We start from the raw sequence: 21751 nt of genomic DNA, 5'->3' as shown, positions 1-21751 counted from the left end.
GAGAGAGAGAGAGAAATAAATAAATAAATAATTAAATTAAATCAACTTAAACAATGTTTTGCACTGTTGTTGTTTTGGTTGTTTTATTTTAAAAAGACACACAAACTAAAAGAAAGAGATATGTGCCAGGAATCTCAGGCTTTCTGACCTTTCGTGCTTCCTTATATATTCATATTTCAGTGACAGAGATTTCATTCCTGTAACAGCAGCGTTTAATATAAATAGTCTCACTCTGACATTTCCCTTTCGTACTCCTCAATGCATTTATATTGCGCTGGCATTTAGGAACCACTCCTCTTTTTTTTTTTCTTTTTTTTTTTTCTTTTTTTTTTGCATTAGCCATCATCACAGCTCAATCATAAAACATTATGGTTATGAAACGACAGAACGCCTGCACCGCATGTCTGTCCAATGTCACTTTTCATAACAGTGAAAGGTGAAAGTAATATATTCCTGTATAGATTTGACCTTTAGGAATCGTCCCTTTATAGCTCCATACGTTATCTAGATGATGTTGGTTAACGATGCTCTAGCCACTGAAACTTCTGGGCTTCGGTGGGTTTGTGAGTTATAATGTGTTGTAATTATTGGCTGTGTGCTTTTATTGCAGTCTATGGAGATATTGGCATAATGAATGAGTATTATTACATATATATTGAATATGTTTAGTGGATCTCCATGCTCGCACTCATAAATCAATTAAAAAAAAAATAAAAATAAAAAAATAATACATTTCATGAACCCTGTCTTTGTGACATTTTTAATATAATGGCTTATAAGCTTCATAATAATTGGCATGAGCTTATAGAAATGATCATAGGCACTGTGTAAGCATTAGATTATTATTATTATTATTATTATTATTATTATTATTATTATTATTATTATTATTATTATTATTATTATTATTATTGTTACCTCTTACATGTCTGGTGAACATTACATTTTTAACTAAGTGTTATAGAAATACTTGTAAATATAAAAAAAGTATAACAAATATAATAAAATGATATAAAATATTATTAAAAAATGATATAAAACCTAATAATAATAATAATAATAATAATAATTTACCTAGAAATGCTTTAAAAATAATATTGCTTTTGAGAAAAAAATTATATATAATAAAAATAATAAAAAATAAATTATCCAAATCATTATTATTATTATTATTATTATTATTATTATTATTATTATTATTATTATTATTATTGTTATTATTATTATTATTATTATATTGCTTTTTTCATGATGGGATACTGATTTGATAACATTCTGATTTAATTAAATTCTTTTAATTGAGCTGTACTGTACTGTGTGATGTAAAAAAGCCTGCAAATGTATTAAAAGCCTGTAACAATTCATCAAAATGTATTATTATGCATCTCTTGTTACACAGATGTGTGTTTCTATAACATTAGTGTCTACAGTGTTCTTAATGGAAGGATGAAAGGATACAACAGTGTAATCTGGCATAATGATGACATGTAAATAGAAATTTATTCAATCGCATTTTCATAAAATTCAAATAAAATGCAAATTCGTAAAATATTTCCATAAATGTTTAATATTTTTGTTTCTGTAAGAAATGTTGGAGTTGGGTTATAGTGTATGTTGATTCCTCAGAAATGATGCGATTTATCACAAGATTATGATATAAAATTCGATGTTTAATATTTAATGGATGGTCTGGAAATCAAAGAAGAACATCAACCAGAATCCAACTTGAAGCTACAAGTTCAATACATCACTGATCAAACACTCACCAGAGGGAGGCCATTATTGATGCCAACACCATCCTGCTCCATCATGTTCCTGGAGATGGTTATGGAGGGCAGATCCAGACTCTGAGGTGGAAACTGCGGGGTGAAATGAACTCGCTGAGGGTTGGGGTGTTCGGGAAGTCCGGGGAAGGATGAGCCCCCGTCGTGGAGACCCAGGCTGGACTCGGTCTCTGGAGGAGGAGTGATGGGAGGGATCTCAAACTCTTCATCTCCCAGACTTGGAGTGTGAAATGTCTAGATAAGTGAAAAAACAAACAAACAAAAAATATATATATATAATTTATACTTTAATAAACTTTAACTCTAACTACTAGAGCAGTATTCTCCATGTATTTCGACTTCAGTACTGTGTAAATTATAGAGATTATCTGAAGCCTCTGAGTCCACAAAGCTTATTATACCCAGCATGGCAACCAACTACTGACCCAAACCACATCTTCTGGATTGTTGGGATTGGAGACGTGCTAAGCGGAGCAATTTAAATCATACAAAAGCCATTAATATTCCACTGAAGAAGTCTATTATAGGATAGGATAGCGTAGTAAAGGAGATGCTTTGGATTATGTCTTAGAGATCATTCTGCCATCAATAAAGCAAACAGCCATAATCAAGACCAGTTCAATTAATGCTTAAAAAAAAAAAAAACAGATTTTTAAATATTTCTCACAAATGCTTTTGCTCGGTTGAGAAATGTTCAGCTTTGTTCCTAAAGCTCACAGCCGTAAATCTGCTCATCAAGCTGCCAAATCCTGCTGCCTCAGAATTAAACTCCACCGTCACGCTTAATTTACTTAGTTTGACTTCTTGGAGATGGAATTCTTCAAGTTCTTACAGTTCTCTCCATCCCAGCAGCCTTCCAGTAGGTTTTTTTGTTCTTTCTCCCCATCTGCCTGTCACTCCTGCTGTCTTTCTCTCTTGTCTCTGTCTCTCTCTCTCTCTCACCGGGGATTTCTCTTTTCTACTTTTTTATTTAACTCTATACCTACAGCCCCAGCATTATAGATGCTCTAAACTGAATTTTGGCTTGCATGTATCTTAAAGTGTATTGTCTTCTAAATAAATTAGATTAGTTCAAACACAAGTCGAACACTTTATAACCTATAAGATGGTTGTGTAGTGGTTGGAGTATCATGTCTGATGTCGCTGTATTGGGTTTTTGGCCATGTTGATGTCTTGGCTTTAGGAAGAAGACAGAGAAATATGTTTCTTCCAAATGGAGTGAAAATGTACTTTCTTACAAAGACCATGTTGTGGCAGGAGGCAGTTTAACTAATGCTTTCCAAAGATGCTATGAAAACTAACAACACTTTAGCTTTTGACTATATTATTATATTTGTGTCCATTCATCTCATTGAGATTAGGCACTGATGTTGGATGAAGAGGTCTGGTGTGCAGTAGGAGTTCCAGTTTATCTCATATGTGTTCAGTGGGGTTGAGTCAGTTCCTCCAGTCCAACCTTAACAAAGCATATCTTCATTCATGGTGCACAGGGTTATTGTCATGCTGGAAAAGATTTAGTTCAAGTGGAGAGAAATTTTAATTCTATATCATATAAAGCCAACATATACAATCGTTTTCTTCTAACAGTTTGAGAAAGTGTTATGGTCAGCTCACTTGTAGGTCCCTGGACGATGTCCATGAGATGGAAATCTTTATTCAGAGTCCTGATTTGAATAAGGAAATTTCTTAAAGCAAATGAGAATGGGTGAGTTGCAAATCAAGGACCTAAATACAAAATGATTGAACTAAAAAAGGATTATAAGAACCAGGGTTGAAAAAGTCTATACCATTATGGCTCTGCGTTTTGCACCATCCATAAAACACCAAAAAAAAAAAAACCTCCACTGAATCTTAGCAGTGAATCTTCCACCTGCAACCATGGACTGCTTAAACAGTCACCTACTAGATACTTGAGCTATTTCTGTAATCTGTCATTGCCTAGTTCTTGTCAGGCCTTGTTCTTATTGTCAGTCACACACTTAAGGGTTTTTTCAGGTGTTCTAGGAAAGCTCTTAAAGTTTCTGCATAAAACATCTGCAGCATTTGACCCTTATCCTAAGGCCTTGATAAGAAGTGTAAATACCCCACAAGTAAATAGAATGAATTTCCGTCAGAAAGAAGAACCCGGTTATATAATGATTCAGGAACTGTTTTTAAAGCCTAAAGATTTCTATATAACGTCGCTGTCGAGCAGAATCTCCAAAACCATTATTTTTCAGGAAATTAAAAAAAAAAACGCTGTTTTTTTTGAGTTATTAAACATTGTATCTTTAAAGTTGTTATTATACCTTATATCGCTATCATACTATTGTGTACCAACGTTAACACAACATTTTCCCAAAGTCACGTTTTATCGGAGATACAAGCTTTATGACTTGGGAGCAGGGAGATACGAGCTTATGCTGTCATTGATAAGAACGGTACGGACACAGACGTCACTGCTGCCAGCGGTGTTCAATAAAGTCTGCGGTGTCCAATGGAGTTAAGAGATTTGCGCTCAAGCTATTTTCAAGACTTTAGATTGGTTAATAACTTGTAAAAATAACAGACCCACGTGGGGACTGACCGATAGCATCGATATGTGAAAAAATATGAAATTGACAAAATTTGGACATACGAGGTTTCCGCCCGACAGCGACGATAATCACAATAATTATAAATATCCATAATTTGGAGTTTCGGGAATCCTAATATCAAGCCAGTTGATAGTTAATGATTTAGTGACTTTGAGGTCTTAGTACTTCCAGGTTTGTCTTGTTACAGTAGGATCGTTTATTAATTAGTTGTATGAAACTCTCCCAGTTTATATTTATACTTATATTTCATGTGCTAGAACCTTGTTCACATCACTGTGGTGTATTCCTATAGTTTTGCATTGATTTCACTTAGATGAATTTGCATCATTGTCAAATTACACTGCTGTGTGTTTAAACTTTGTCCTCGCTGCTTTAACTTGTAAATAGACCTTCACGTGGTAGCATCATGACATGTGACCAGGACCAGGTATGATCCCCATTACGAACACTGCTTCACATAAGCTTCTCGGGTCGTGGATTTTTTACTTTATTTCCACTTTAAATGTTTTTGTAAGGAGTAAGCTTTGTTTGGAAAAGTTAGATATTTGTGCTTTATGAAAAAATATTTCTATTACTTGTGTGTGTTTGTGCGCTTTGTTCTCGTTTGTTCTCATTTCCTCATTCATTAAAAAAGACAAAAAAAAAATTCACAAAAAAAAACAAAAAACAATAAAAATATAATGAACAAAAAAAATGATTAAAACTTTTTTTTTTTTTTTTTTAAGTTTTTTTTTGTATATGGATATGTAAATATGTTTTCTCTAAATTCATAACATTTATTGACAATTTTTCTTCAATTCATTTACTTTTAAAAAAGAATTTAAATACAATTTAATAACTAATTATAATATTTATAGCGTATTGATCTACAGTATATATACATTTTGGAGCAGTGTTCACAAGACTACATAAAACATACATAGGTCTTTCATGTCAATCAGTATGTTTCCTTTAAATAATCAATAATAAACCCAAGTATATAGATATTTTCATAGTTTTCTATAATCTATCATTACAGTGAAATGATACATAATTAATACAGGTTTTTAAATGATTCATTTAGTTTCATTCCCCTTTAATAATATTACACTTCACTGTATTGTGAGAGAGATGGAGAGAGAGAGAGAGAGAGAGAGAGAGAGAGAGAGAGAGAGAGAGAGAGAGAGAGGAAATTGGGGTATTCTTTGCCTTGCCCCATGACCTTTCTCTGTGAATAAAACTTGCCATGCCAGCATGTTTCTACAATAACAAAAAGAAACAGAGAGAATGAAAGAGAGACACATAGAGAGCAAGAGAGACAAAGGGAAAGAGTAATGGCCTTTGACCTACATCTGTATAAAACACAACACACACAACATATAAACACGTAACATAAGGACAAATAAGTAACAAAATACAGACTTTGAAAGAGAGAAACAGAGAGAGAAAGAGAGAGAGAGAGAGAGAGAGAGAGAGAGAGAGAGAGATCACTGCCTACAGTGACTGCAGCTTTTCTTTATCTCCTATTGCTAATGATCATCCAAATTAACATCTGCTCCAGGAGACGGCAAAGGTCTGTGTGTGTGTGTGTGTGTGTGTGTGTGTGTGTGTGTGTGTGTGTGTGTGTGTGTGTGTGTGTGTGTGTGTGTGTGTAAATGAGAATCCAGACATGCAGCGGGGGCATGTCTGATGTTGGGGGATGTCATCTGTCAGCACGGGTGTGCTGGTAAGAGGTGCCAGACATGTGTGTATGTGTGAGTGTGTGTGAATGTGTGTGTGTGAGTGTGTGTGTGTGTGTCGCTCCAGCTCTGCTAACGGTCTCTTACCACATATGTTCATTCAATGTTCTATCCACATATCTTTTTATTCACCTATCCACTCATCCATCCATTAATCCATCCATCCATCCATTTATTACCCGCTACCCACCTTTGTAGTGGTATATTCATTCATTCATTCATTCATTCTGTCCATCCTTCTATCCATTCACATTTCTTATGCATCCAATCACCTATCCATCCATTAATCCACAAATGTTCTATTCATTCATGTATCCATCCATCCAGCTTTCTATTTGCTTATCAGACCAGATTTTTATTAATGCATCCATCCACTGACCCAATGCCCCATCTATCTATCTATCTATCTATCTATCTATCTATCTATCTATCTATCTATCTATCTATCTATCTATCTATCTATCCACCTGTCTGTCCTCCCTCTAACTATCCTTCAAGCCACTGATCCAATATCCGTCTCTTCATTCGCTCATCCATCCTCATGTGTTTCTATTAATCATTTATTCATCTATATATCTATCTTTTAGTCACCGATTGTTCCTCATCCATCCACCAATCTACATATCTGCTCATTCATCCATCTATTATTTTGTCCATTTATCCATCCATGCATCTGTCCATCCATACAGTACATCTGTACACCCATCCACCCACTTTCCATTCATCCATCCATCCATCCATCCATCCTCTGCCTTTCTGTTCATTGTTTCATCTACTCTATTAATCATCCAATTATTCCTCCACCCGTCCCTCCATCCTACTCAGATTTGTATTAATCTATTGATTATTGACATCTGGCCCATTCATGCATACATCCATTTTCCTCCATATCCATCCATTAATCTATAAATCCTTTCCCTTCATCCACCTACTGTACTCACTCATTTTTTTAGCCATCAATACATTTATCCATCCATCTATCCATTAACCCATCACCTTTCTGTTCACCTAGCCATCGATCATCTGTACATCCACAACCTGCACACGCTCCATCCACGCAAAGTTCTGCGCTCACAAATCTAGAGATCATGAAGTAATATCCAGAACCTCTCCATAAACCCGGTAATCTAATTCGGCAGAGCAATAACCAGCACTTGTTAGAAAAGCACTGTGCTGGCAATTACTGCATACGGCAGCGTGCTGGATCGATAGCATGGAGCTTCCAATGTCAGAAGAGCAGAAAAAGCTCTGCTCCTCAAATGACAACAGTGTGGCTCAGAGTCTCGCAAAACTGGCCTCCATAAAATCCATCACAACATATTTATGGCCGGTTCTAGGAGGGTAATTTGATTGTACGTGATAGGTTAATCTAACAGATAGAAAGAAATGTGACTATTCACATCCTTCGCAAATTGAGGAAATAGGAGCTTCTCTAAGAGCAGCATTTATTTGTTCTTGGTATTCGATATATGGACATTGTAATACACTTTAACTCGGTGTGCTCATGACTCCAGTGTACACTAAGGGTGTAACTCTTACTGTGATAGTATCTGGATCTGTTTACAGTTCCAACTATCTGGAAGTGTATTTGGATTTAATCCCAAAAAAGGGTGTGTCCTAAACCTGAAGGGTTTCTTATAGCATGTTTATAGCATTCTTATAGCATTTCTAGGTCAGACAGTCCCTCGACCTCAGCTGCATCCGTCCTGTTCATTATTGGTCGAAACGTCGTGCCGATGTTATTTTGGTGAAGTCGTGGCCTAATGGTTAGAGAGTTTGACTCCTAACCCTAAGGTTGTGGGTTCGAGTCTTGGGGCTGGCAATACCTCGACTGAGGTGCCCTTGAGCAAGGAACCGAACCCCCCAACTGCTCCCCGGGCGCCGCATCATAAATGGCTGCCCACTGCTCCGGGTGTGTGTTCACGGTGTGTGTGTTCACTGCTGTGTGTGTGCACTTTGGATGGGTTAAATGCAGAGAATGAATTCTGAGTATGAGTCACCGTACTTAGCCGTATGTCACGTCACTTAATCACTTAATTACTTTTTGTTTGTGCCTCTCCGCTATATTATATAACTCATTTAGTTGGTTCTGGAGTAAAGGAGTAATAAAGGAGTAGTAAAATGATGTGAACCATTATAACATCGACCCATGATGAATAAATGAATGCTGTAAAAAACACATCACCTCATGTTCATGTTAACCAACGTGGGTCTCCGTTAGACCTTCTAACTTATCCTAGCTTTAAAGCTTCGTGCCTGTTTGCTCACGTCTGCATGAATGAAAAAAAAATCCTAACTTTAGACCCATAAAGTATAATCCCATTCTACAGAACCTGAGTGATAAATCTGAGGTTTAGGAACTCAACCCCAGAATACTGATATGTTAATGTGTTATACTAAACGCTCAGTTTCACATGTTTGGTTATCTGTCACAAGGAGAAACGTCCAGCCGAGAAAAGGCAACAATGTTGGTTCATACTAATACTGAAATATGCCTTTTTACTGTTTACTGTAAAGACAAGGAGGTATCTGGTTTGTTTATTCTGGAACCACTGAGCTCTCTTTCTGTCTTTCTCCTGACATTTTAAGTAGATTAAGGAAGCATTTGGGTACAGCAAGAGCCCATCACATTGTCAAATTACACTGCACAGAACAGAAAAGTCTTCCTAATGTCTCTTACTAATGTCTCTTACTAATGTCTCTTTAGGTCAGGTTTCAAAAAATAAGACACACACACATACACACCCATACACACACACACACACACACAGAGGTCTCACACATTTGTTCCTTTTCATAACATAAACATAAAAGTGGTTTAAGTCATGTCTGTGTTTTACCTTTAATTTCTTTGATTTTAAATTAAGTATGACATTATGAACACACACACACACACACACAGACACACACACAAAGACAGACATAGTGCTATGTTTTCTGATTATTGGGGCGTCTCCTCACACCAGTAGGAGAAAAGTACACAGGAAAACTGATAGTCTGAGGAAGGGCTGTACCACGTGTGTGTGTGTGTGTGTGTGTGTGTGTGCGCACGCAGAGCAGTGTGTTATTGGGAGCAGATCTCATGTAATACATGAGAAACAGTTGCTCAGGCTTAAAGCTATAAAAACCAGTGCAGTATCTCATCTTACAATGCAATCACGTAGTGTTACTGAAGCAGGTTAGAGCTCCACTGCGGTGGAGAATTTATGATATATGTATTTCAGTCAGATTGGAATGATGGGGGATGGGGGAGGGAGGGGGAGGGAGAGGGAGAGAGAGAGAGAGAGAGAGAGAGAGAGAGAGAGAGAGAGAGAGAGAGAGAGAGAGAGAGAATATAAGGTAAGGATGTGAAATGAACAAAAATGATATTTCATTCTTAATGTGTTGGATATGAAAGTTCCCAGTCACAAAGACAGATACAGATGTACAGATGTGTAGGTAAGAGATGTGAAGGTGTATTTTATATGTGTTGTTTTTTTAGGAACAAAATAAATAAAGAAACTGTTAGTGTGTCTCCATATTTAGATTTGTGTAACCTAAATAAAGAATTTAAAGAAATTTAAAATAAAATATTAAACAAGGTTTCTAAAACCTTGCCTATCTATCTATCTATCTATCTATCTATCTATCTATCTATCTATCTATCTATCTATCTATCTATCTATCTATTTAGCTCTAAAAGTATTGGCACCCTATCTATCTATCTATCTATCTATCTATCTATCTATTTAGCTCTAAAAGTATTGGCACCCTATCTATCTATCTATCTATCTATCTATCTATCTATCTATCTATCTATCTATCTATCTATCTGTCTATCTATCTATCTATTTAGCTCTAAAAGTATTGGCACCCTATCTATCTATCTATCTATCTATCTATCTATCTATCTATCTATCTATCTATCTATTTAGCTCTAAAAGTATTGGCACCCTATCTATCTATCTATCTATCTATCTATCTATCTATCTATCTATCTATCTATCTATTTAGCTCTAAAAGTATTGGCACCCTATCTATCTATCTATCTATCTATCTATCTATCTATCTATTTAGCTTTAAAAGTATTGGCACCCTATCTATCTATCTATCTATCTATCTATCTATCTATCTATCTATCTATCTATCTATCTATCTATCTATCTATCTATTTAGCTGTAAAAGTATTGGCACCCTATCTATCTATCTATCTATCTATCTATCTATCTATCTATCTATTTAACTTTAAAAGTATTGGCACCCTATCTATCTATCTATCTATCTATCTATCTATCTATCTATCTATCTATCTATCTATCTATCTATCTATCTATTTAGCTTTAAATGTATTGGCACCCTATCTATCTATCTATCTATCTATCTATCTATCTATCTATCTATCTATCTATCTATCTATCTATCTATCTATCTATCTATCTATTTAGCTCTAAAAGTATTGGCACCCTATCTATCTATCTATCTATCTATCTATCTATCTATCTATCTATCTAGTTAGCTTTAAAAGTATTGGCACCCTATCTATCTATCTATCTATCTATCTATCTATTTAGCTGTAAAAGTATTGGCACCCTATCTATCTATCTATCTATCTATCTATCTATCTATTTAACTTTAAAAGTATTGGCACCCTATCTATCTATCTATCTATCTATCTATCTATCTATCTATCTATCTATCTATCTATCTATCTATCTCTATCTATCTATCTATCTATCTATCTATCTATCTATCTATCTATCTTATTAGGTTGCATGGAACTAAAATTGTATAAACCTGTATGTGGCTGAGTCTCACAAGGACTTGAAGCATATATAGTGAACAGTAAAAACAGAGAAATTTATAAAATAAAAAAAAAAAGGAAAAAAGAAAAAGAAAATTAGGATTTAACAATAAATACATGGGATTAAGAAGAGCTTTTAGCTTATGGTTCTCGACATTTGTGGAATTACAGGTCTACACTGTTTGCTGAGATTTATCTTTAGCGGTATAGACCATAAAACCAAATCAGACAAATAAATAATTATGTAATCGGGTGACGAAGGCGCTTATATAAGAAACAGGACAATAAATGACGACAGGGTGGGACGACGAAATGGAGCTATTGTTACAACCCCAAAGTTTATAATAGCAAATCCTGAAAACGCATTCCTCTGATATATTTAATGTTCTGGAACAACAAAGAAACATTTTACTTCCTGTTACTATATTGCTGCTACTTATTTGTTATATTAGAACCAGAGCATTAATATACAGTAAACCTTAACTTTGCCTCGTGGCTGAAACTACTGTCAGAGCCGCTGCCCTAGAAAATGAATCAGTGTGGCTTAAATTAAATTTGCTTCCAATTTCCTTATGCGTTTTTTTTTTTTTAACAGATCCCAAGTGAAAATATTAATGCTTCACACCTTCCTCTCAACGCTAGTCCCTGTTCTGTATAATATAAAAATTCTTCTTCAACACCTTTATAAATATACAAAGGTGTTATTCTGGAGGAGAGGTTTTTCTCTTTCCCCTGTCTGATGACATGTCAGTGTGAGAGAGTCGTTATAGAGTTATTATAGAGTTATAGATTTATTTATTTTTATTTAAATCTACTGTAAAAAAAAAAAAAAAAAAAGAGAGAGAGAGAAATGTGCCTTTGAAGTGTGTCGTTTAATGTGAGCGTTAAAGCTCTGAGCCTGATAGGTAGCACAGAAGCACTGTGTATTATAGTTACAGTGCAGTACACAGATATGGCAATGATCGATAAAAATAAGCTTGAGCTAATAAAACAAACCCCCGAAAATAAACATTGCGTGGCTTTGACTTTCGGAGCCAACAAGGTTCGGTCGTTCGATGTTGTTGCAGCAGTAAGCAGCTACTTACATCTCCACCGGCGAGCAGAGCCCCGTTTGCGTCAGCCATGTTCATGTAGTTATTGTTGTTTCCAAACTGCAACAGAAACACAGAAAGTAGACGTCGGTGTTACTCTTCATTTACACAACAAGACAATGTTTTTTTAGTATAAAATCCAGACAGATAGTTTTGCTGACCTATAAAAAGTAATGAATCTCTAAAATTCTGTTACAGACAGCGTTGTCATGTAACATAAAGACAGATGGCGTTGATTTAACCCAGTGTTCAGTGCTGAGGTCTATTCAGAAAGCTACACAATTTCGGTTTTGCATCATAAAGCAGAGAAACGCTCGAGCACCGAGTTCATACTGCACAACCATCACGAGCTCTTCCAGAAGGTTTAAACCAGAACCTTGAGGATGTAGTTTTGTTTTTCACCAACGGGAACAGTCTTGATCGCATAATGACATCACTGTTCCGTCCAATATCTTTCTTTATGTCTTCTAATTTATTCATCTTAGTTCAATGTGATTTTTTTAATAGCCTTTGAGATCCTTAGAATTTTGAAACTTTCAATTCTTCATGTATATGTAAATAAATTATCTAAAAAAAAGGTGTTGCTTTGTCAAAATGCTATTTTTCAGAGATTTGATTGTAGAGTTAAAAAATAAATAGAGTGACACTGGTGATGAAAAGTTCACTGAGATGTGACCTGATAAAGAAACCTCCAGGAACCAGACTGGAAATGGAACCCGTTCTCCTTTAAGGAGACTCCAGATAGTTAGAAGATTAGAAATCTGTACTGTACACCGGTGTAACAGTACTGAAATGAGGTTGGGAACAGATCTTTAGGAGCAAAAGTGCTTTATAGGTCTTTAGGTCTACAGCGGTGGTTCTTTTGTACAAATCTACAGCATCTAGGTGAGATGAGATGATCACGTTTAGGTGAACATCTCCCTGCTCCAAAGCAACAGATTCCTTTTAATCTTTTTTAAAACTAACATCAAAATGTTTTCATTTCAGCACATTTTTAAAATTGAAATCTGAAAAAAAAGAAAATAAACAACAACAACATTAACAACAACAACAACAAAAAGTACTGTTAGCATCTGCCCCTAAGTATCACAGCCTCGTAATGTTTAAAGTATTTGTAAACTCCAAGAGCTCACATGAAATGTTAGGAGATAGCTAAGTTTGGAATAAAGGGGTGGAGTTAACGCTTGTTGTATGTTAATGCTTTAAACTTTTCATTTGATCCGTAAGATGCGAGTATGTATGTTTTATTGGGGAAAACGTAATTTTGTAAACGACCTCCATCCAAAAACAGTTTAAACCAAAATAAAACAACGATCATCCGCTAGCAACAATAACGTGTCCGAGAGTCCAGACGAGGAAACGGAGAATTTAGAAAACAAACAAGGATCGGATTTAAGTTAGAACGATAATTAAACAAGTGCTGACACAAAGCAGGTGAAGACCATGTCATAACAAGCCAATGACACAACACAGGAAAATGGGCGGGGCCAAAAGCACATAGGGCTTCTGATCACTGAAACCACGTGCAAGTAAGACGATCGATTGGTCTATTACTATCTTCGTTCTTTGCACTATAAGGTTATTTTCAAAAAAAAAAAAAAAAAAAAAAGACATAAATAAATATAAATCACCGGACTCCAAAACTATCAGTCGAAGCAGCAATTACATGATAAAATGACTGAAGATAAATCATAGAGAAATTGCCTGCGTATGCCAGGTGCGCTAATCTCCTGTGAAAAGATTAGATTTATGGCCTACATTCGTCTCCACTTGTTAAGATATCGGGTTTTTTTTATTTTGGTGTAGTGGCCGTCACACTGACAGGTAAGAACAATGCAGCAGCATCATGAAGAATTATGGGGTGGCAGCTGGAGAGACCCGGACTGCAAACACACTCGTACAAACGCATACATACACAGGAACAAGAATCTACACAGAACAAAACACAATTCCCACAATCCTCCTCCTCCTCCTCCTCTAGCAGCAGTCTTATCTTTTTTTACTGGACAAACAATAGCAGAAAGAAAATTAAGATCAGAAGAAAAAGAGAAGAGCTTTCATTCGATTTTTTTTCCCCCTGCTACCTTGTTATAGCTTCCTTTCTTCTGAGTGGTTAGTATGCGAATGTAATTACCGAAGGAACTGTAGCTAATCAACTGTGAATGGTATCCATTAATTAGTCTATGCCCTGGAGAGAGAATGTGCGAGAGAGAGAGAGAGAGTGAGAGAGTGAGAGAGAGAGAGAGAGAGAGAGAGAGAGAGAGAGAGAGAGAGAGAGAGAGAGAGAGAGAGAAAAAGTGTGTGTAAGAGAATTAACTTAAATGTTCGGGTAAAAATTCTAAAGTAATCTGCAGGAACAGACACAGACAAACACACATACAAACACACAAACACACACACACACACACACACGAGCATCTGGTAGAGCAGGTGGCATCGGTTGATCACCTGACAGAGTACCGAATCACAAAAACACACACAAGAACCTCAACAATCAGCGCAACATCTGTCCGACACAGAAGAGAGAATGAATGACCCTCTTCATCAGGCTCTCGCTGAATCACTTATTTCATCTCTCTCTCTCTCTCTCTCTCTCTCTCTCTCTCTCTCTCTTGCTCTCAGTACTGCATTATCACAGAAATGTTCCAATAGTCAGCAAATGTGTAAGTGTGTGTGTTTGTGTGTGTGTTTGAAGGCCTTGAGCACTGTCCTAGTATATGGAAAGGGCCAATAAACAAAATGGAAAGGATGAGAAAGAAAGAGAATGCAGTGCATTGTGGGAAGATGATGGGGGAAGTGCATGGTTCATTTCACCAATAATGAAAGTGCAGCTGCAACACTAACAGAGCAAGTGTGTGTGTGTGTGTGTTTGTGTGTGTGTGTTTGTGTGTGCAAGAGAAAGAGAGAATGAGAGAGAAAGAGAGAGAGAGAGAGAGAGAGAGAGAGAGAGAGAGAGAGAGAGAGAGAGAGATTTATTGTGTGAGTTTTTATGAATGCAGATGGTGTGAGTGTTGGTGTGTAAACTGTCATGGCTCCTAGCATTCTGCATTTACACAGTGTTCATATCATTCCCAGTCTCATTAACTATGGTGCATGGACACACACACACACACACACACACACATATGCACACACACCACAACTCTAATGAATATTAACCAAGAAACAAACACTCATTTCACCACCTGAACCACACAATCAGCTTTTAGTGTACATTATAATGAGCACTTTACTAAAGAACAAACTAATGTGGGATTGTAACTTGGTGAGAGAATGGAGTGTAATTTTACTTTGTGTTATTTTAGATTGTGTTATAAGATTGTAAGATGCGGAGACTGTAAGTTACTATGAGAATATAAGTTACTATAAGTTACTGTGATACTATAAGTTACTGTGATTCTATAAGTTACTGTGAGTCTATAAGTTACTTTGAGTCTATAAGTTACTTTGAGACTATAATTTATTTTGAGACTATAAGTTACTTTAAGACTGTAACTTATTGTGAATCTATTAGTTACTTTGAGTCTATAAGTTACTGTGAGTCTATAAGTTACTGTGAGTCTATAAGTTACTTTGAGTCTATAAGTTACTGTGAGTCTATAATTTACTGTGAGTCTATAAGTTATTGTGAGACCGTAAGTTACTATGAGAATTTAAGTTACTTTGAGACTATAAGTTACTTTGAGTCTATATGTTACTGTGAGACTGTAAGTTACTGTGATTCTATAAGTTACTTTGATTCTATAAGTTACATTGATACTATAAATCACTTTGATTCGATAAGTTACTGTGAGTCAATAGGTTACTGTGAGACTGTAGGTTACTTTAAGACTATAATTTACTGTGAGACTGTAAGTTACTGTGAGACCGTAAGTTACTATGAGAATTTAAGTTACTGTGAGTCTATAAGTTACTTTGAGTCTATAAGTTACTTTGAGTCTATAAGTTAATTTGAGACTATAAGTTATTTTGAGACTAAAAGTTACTTTGAGTCTATAAGTTACTTTGAGTCTATATGTTACTGTGAGACTAAAAGTTACTGTGAGTCTATAAGTTACTGTGAGACTATAAGTTACTTTGAGACTATAAGTTATTTTGAGGCTAAAAGTTACTTTGAGTATATAAGTTACTTTGAGACTATAAGTTATTTTGAGACTAAAAGTTACTTTGAGTCTATAAGTTACATTGAGTCTATAAGTTATTTTGAGACTAAAAGTTACTGTGAGTCTACAGTATAAGTTACTTTGAGTCTATAAGTTATTTTGAGACTAAAAGTTACTTTGAGTCTACAGTATAAGTTACTTTGAGTCTATAAGTTACTGTGAGACTATAAGTTATTTTGAGACTATAAGTTACTTTGAGTCTATAAGTTATTTTGAGACTATAAGTTACTTTGAGTCTATAAGTTACTGTGAGACTATAAGTTATTTTGAGACTATAAGTTGCTTTGAGTCTATAAGATACTGTGAGACTATAAGTTACTTTGAGTCTATAAGTTACTGAGAGACTACAAGTTATTTTGAGACTATAAGTTACTTTGAGTCTATAAGTTACTGTGAGACTATAAGTTATTTTGAGACTATAAGTTACTTTAAGACTGTAAATTATTGTGAGTCTAGAAGTTACTTTAAGTCTATACAGTATGTTACTTTTTTTCAAGAACAGTATATGTTTGCCTACTCTTTGCTGCAAAAGGTAACTTTCGCTGCCGTCCTTTTTGCTAGGTTGGGTTTTGTTGCTATATATTTGAATATTTTTCAAATAAGACCTTGAAACATTTGAATGGGAGTTTTGCCTGTAATGCCTATCCCTAGTTATAACAAAGGAGTTGCTTAGTTTTATAAAAATGTGGGTTTAAAATACTCAAAATATCTCCAAAAAGGTATAAATGATAAATAAAAAAAGGGATAAATGTGGTTAGTGTGTAAAGCTTGGCATGTCCCCAGCAGGGGGTTGGCAAGATGGATGTCAAGACGCTTTAGCCCTGACGAGAGAGAAAAATAATGACGGAAAAAAGGAGGGAAGTGGGTCAGATTAGACAATGAGGCCTCTGTAATTAATTAAACAAGGAGGGCATGTAGAGTACATCGCTAGTGCACAGTAACAAGAATGAAACACGCCCCTAAACTAAATAATGGCTAAACCAATCAGTCCTCAGAGACGGACAAACAAATAACGACTGAGAAATAGCTGTATGCTGTAGCTCAGGCCACAGATTTGATATTAAACGCCTGGAAAAACATTTGAGGCTGCAAAAAAAAAACCCGCATTATTTGCTCGCTTCAGGCATTGTACTGAGAGCACTGCACATATATATAACGCTTTCACACACAGCTGAATGAATAAACCATAGCGCTAATATTACTACAGATAACACAATAATAGACAATGTAATACACGGTGACAATCCCGAACAGTCATAATAAGCCCGTATTAACAGCCATTACATTATGCAATCGCTTATTGTCCTGCTTTGTGTTTGATAACACTTCCATATCCTGCTTTATTCCTCTTCTCAACAGCATTTCATAACCTTAACATGGGAATATTCTTATGCATGCATGTCTGTGGGGAAATAAAATGCCGGGCATCTATTATCGCAAGTCAAATTATTTGCAACCCCTCGGGCACAAACAATATTACATCTGGCTCTATCGGTGAAAAAGAAGAAATATTTGTTGTATGATAACCTAACGGACATCGTATAACACCGGTTTGGAAAATTTTCACCTTTTTTTTCCACAAACTATATCATTTTTGTCATGTATTGATGCAGTATTCATTTTCTGATATTTTCTTACGCAATCCCGTCATCTTACTTTTATAAGATTAGATGAAAAAATTTATTGAATCCCGTTTGTATTGTGGATGATTGCAAGCTGGGGAAAAAAATTAAAGGAGCTGTTTGTAATTTTTACAGCCCTCTGCTGTAGTGAACACTGCTAATCTTTCATCTTTGTTCAAATGTAATTCGATACGTTTATACATACTGAGTTCAGAATATTTCCAGTAGCCAGTTACTGTTTCAAGAAAAAAGAAATGAGGCAGAATAACTGTGCAACTGACCTTGTTTTTTTAAGGTGTCTTTGATATATGAGTAAGTTTCAAAGTTATTAAAAGTTTGTTGCAATTTGCACCCTTAATGTTGTTTTCAGTGAGTGAGTGAGTGAGTGTGAGTGTGTGTGAGTGTGTGTGAGTGAGTGAGTGAGTGAGTGTGTGTGAGTGAGTGAGTGAGTGAGTGAGTGAGTGAGTGAGTAAGTGAGTGAGTGAGTGAGTGAGTGTGTGTGTGTGAGAGCGAGTGAGTGTGTGAGTGATTGTGTGAGTGAATTAATGAGTGAGTGAGCGAGTGAATGAATGAATGAGTGAGTGAGTGTGTGAGTGAGTAAGTGAGTGAGTGAGTGAGTGTGTGTGTGTGTGAGCGAGTGAGTGAGTGTGTGTATGAGTGAGTGAGTAAGTGAGTTTGGGAGTGAGTGTGTGTGAGTGAGTGTGTGAGTGAGTGAGTGAGTGAGTGAGTGAGTGAGTGTGTGAGCAAGTGAGTGAGTGTGTGTATGAGTAAGTGAGTGAGTGAATGAGTGTGTGAGTGAGTGTGAGTGAGTGAGTGAGTGAGTGAGTGAGTGAGTGAGTGAGTGAGTGGGAATGTGAGAGAGTGAGTGTGTGAGTGAGTGAGTGAGTGAATGAGTGTGTGAGAGTGTGTGAGTGAGTGAGTGAGTGAGTGAGTGAGTGAGTGAGTGAGTGTGTATGAGTGAGTGAGTAAGTGAGTGAGTGAGTGAGTGAGTGAATGAGTGAGTGAATGAGTGTATGAGAGTGTGTGTGAGGTTTATTAACCCTTCACTCAGTCACTCACTCAAATATTCGCTCAGTCACTTAACCGTTTTTTTATTATCATCTTTTCACATCTGGCAGCCAGCCAACTGGAGGCCTCTCCCTGCTTATGGTGGATGTAGCCACAGTGGCATTGTGGGTAAAAAAGAGACTCTGTGGGGGTTGTCTTTGATTTCGAAGCTCTCTCCCTCTGCACTAAATGTACTCTCATTTACAAACCAATGCAGCCTTGAGCATGTGCTGCTGGCCATAACAGATCACAGGGGCTATTCACAAGCAGCAGGCAGTCGCAACACACACACACACACACACACACACACACACACACACGAAAACCTCACATATGCACACACTCACATACACACCCTACCACAGTGGTACATTTGTAAGCTCAGAAGGAAAGAGAAAGCTGGGCTGTTTTGATCCACAGGAGGAATCGATCTCTAAAACTCAGTTTATAGTTCGAATCATTACGCGCTGACCCTAAACTCAGCAAGACACACTGACACACACACACAGAGAGAGGGAGAGAAAGAGAGAGAGACAGAAAAAATAAAGAAAGAGAGCAAGCCTACATATAATAGAGTGCACTCTCTCTTCTCTCTTCTCTCTCTCTCTCTCTTTTCAACCCAAACAAACCCATGACTAAAACTAAACAGTGGAAATGGCCTAAAGAGCGACAGAAGTGGAGAGAAGGAGAAAAAGAGAGAGAGAGAGAGACACTAAGTAAAAACATGTGATAAGCAGAAAGCAAAGAGCTGATGTTATCGTAAACCTGCATGCAGACGGTTGACGGTTTCAAAGCCATTTCAATTCTCTCTCTCTCTCTCTCTCTCTCTCTCTCTCTCTCTCTCTCTCTAAGCTTCTTTCGTTTCACAAAGGGACCACTTTAACCCTTGACAGTCCAATTAAATGCAATCCTGAAGTCTTTTTTTTTTTAAACACGATATATTCTGGATGTATTCGAAAGAGATTTGAAGAGTGACACAGCACACAGTCCATGTTGCGAGTTGAATAAAAAAAAATAAAAAATAAAAAAAAGAGTTTATTCATCAGTTCCTGGTGACATAAAGCAAAGTTCAAGGTTTAGCCTGAATTCTATTCTTTTCCTCTAACATCATGTCCCAAAGTGTTTTATTCCCCTTATATTACAGCAATTACAATTTCTACTCCATTAATTATTTAACAACACTTCATGGCTTTTGTCCAGTTCTAGTTGCATTTCCTTCGGAGTTTAAACTCTAAACTCTACGTTTTTTAAATGGAATTTTTCTTCAAATTTGTAAATAGTTCGTTCGTAATAGTTTTTAAAAGAAATACAACATACTGTAAAATCAACCTTAGTCGACTTTTTATTGACTTAATATTTTTCCCGGGTGTGTTTAAACAAATCTGACCTCTCCGACTACACAGTAGCTCATTTTGTGTGATGTTATCTAGCTGACCTTCTACTGTAAGTCTTATTATAATAAGTGCTATAATAAGCTCTTTGTTCAGTAATTCAGTCATCAGATGTGAAACATTTGCTTAAGTGAGTTTAGGGAACTGGATACTGTAGGAGGAAACCAGAGATTGTCTCATGTCTCTTTCCTGGCATGGGTGTGTGCGATGATTAAAAAAAACACTCTGTAATAAAAATCACACCTGATCCTGTTTTGAGCTTCAACTTGACCGGAGCGAAAAAAGGCTAACAATAAGATAAGTGGCTAACAATAAAATAAGTGGCTAACAATAAGATAAGTGGCTAACAATGAGAAAAATTTAGTTGTATAGACAAAATACTGTATGGTTTAGATCTGGAGTAAATAAATCAGAATAATATCCGAATTATAACAATATTAGAATTATCAGGACTTACTTCTATCTAGTGTTGGGCAATATCACATAAATATCATTGTGATATTTTATTTATATTGGATTTTATACAATTCTCGTCAGTTTTTACGCCAATTACACTGTTAAAAATCGCTGAAACTGGAGACTCCTTGCTTGGATGTTAAAACAACAAACATCTCCTCACAAGAAACGTCACCGTGTCGACAATCATTTCTGGTCACCTGTAAAAACACTAGTACGACAGAACGAGTGCCTTAACATGAAAACATCTTCGAACCAATCAGGATCGAGTAATAATCATTTTTTTACAAGTTTACAAACTACATTAGATGGGTAGCGATAACCCGATCAGTTCACCCACCACCCTACGAAATGATATAGATACTAGCTTATCATTGAAACTTCCATGTTACCATAGCAACATTCCAACATGCGTAAACGTCGATAAAATTAATGAAATAAAGTAAAGGTACAAGGTGAATGGTGTTTATGGTGTAAATCTCAAACTCTCAAACAGCTTGGATACTAATTCAACTTCCACCTAATATTAATTCAACTAATATAACTTCCAGTGAATTCTGACGATGGAAACAATGCGAGTAAAGACGCTGGCAGAAGCGGCAGACCGAATTTAGTACGATGACATGAGCTGCCACCCGCCGCCTTAGCATCTGTTGCTCTGGTGTAATAGACCTGTTTCTAGCGGCGAGGCCATTTTGTCATGTCTAAACATTTCGGATTAATGAGAATGCCCATTAGCTCCTTGTGCCTGCCATCTCCCACTGCACACACACACACACACACACACACAGTACTGCCTCAGACACTCCACTGAATCTCAGCTTTGATCTGATGGAATGTAAAGCTATTGGACCTCTGCCACAACGGGGCTCGGGTCTACAGGAACACTGGAGCACACACAAACACAGACACACACACACAGTGAGCAGTAATATATACTTATATTACTTTCTTAAGTATTCTTAAGTATGTAGTGAACAGAAATAGGTGACCTGGGTAACGGCAACAGACAAAAAACTTATCATTAGTAATCCAAAGGAAATTTTTGTGCTTCTAGTTATTTACTTATATATTTGTTTAAAAGCGATGAAAAAGTCCTCACAAACTTTTGTATTTCTTATCA

General features: G+C 36.2%; 1 protein-coding gene across 1 annotated transcript in view; it reads right to left on the bottom strand.

Annotated features, from left to right (window-relative positions):
- The window catches only part of tox3 (TOX high mobility group box family member 3), a 68811-nt gene that overhangs the window by 15228 nt on the left and 31832 nt on the right, over positions 1-21751 (bottom strand). Inside the window, exons 2-3 of the mRNA XM_060859673.1 lie at positions 11944-12009; positions 1767-2018 (exon numbers count right to left, since the gene is read on the bottom strand). Coding sequence (XP_060715656.1) covers positions 1767-2018; positions 11944-12009 — 318 coding nt within the window. The remainder of the gene's footprint in view (positions 1-1766; positions 2019-11943; positions 12010-21751) is intronic.

The sequence above is a fragment of the Tachysurus vachellii genome, chromosome 23 (genome assembly GCF_030014155.1).
Source record: "Tachysurus vachellii isolate PV-2020 chromosome 23, HZAU_Pvac_v1, whole genome shotgun sequence".
NCBI lineage: Eukaryota > Metazoa > Chordata > Actinopteri > Siluriformes > Bagridae > Tachysurus > Tachysurus vachellii.
This window is presented reverse-complemented; position numbering and strand designations above follow the sequence as displayed.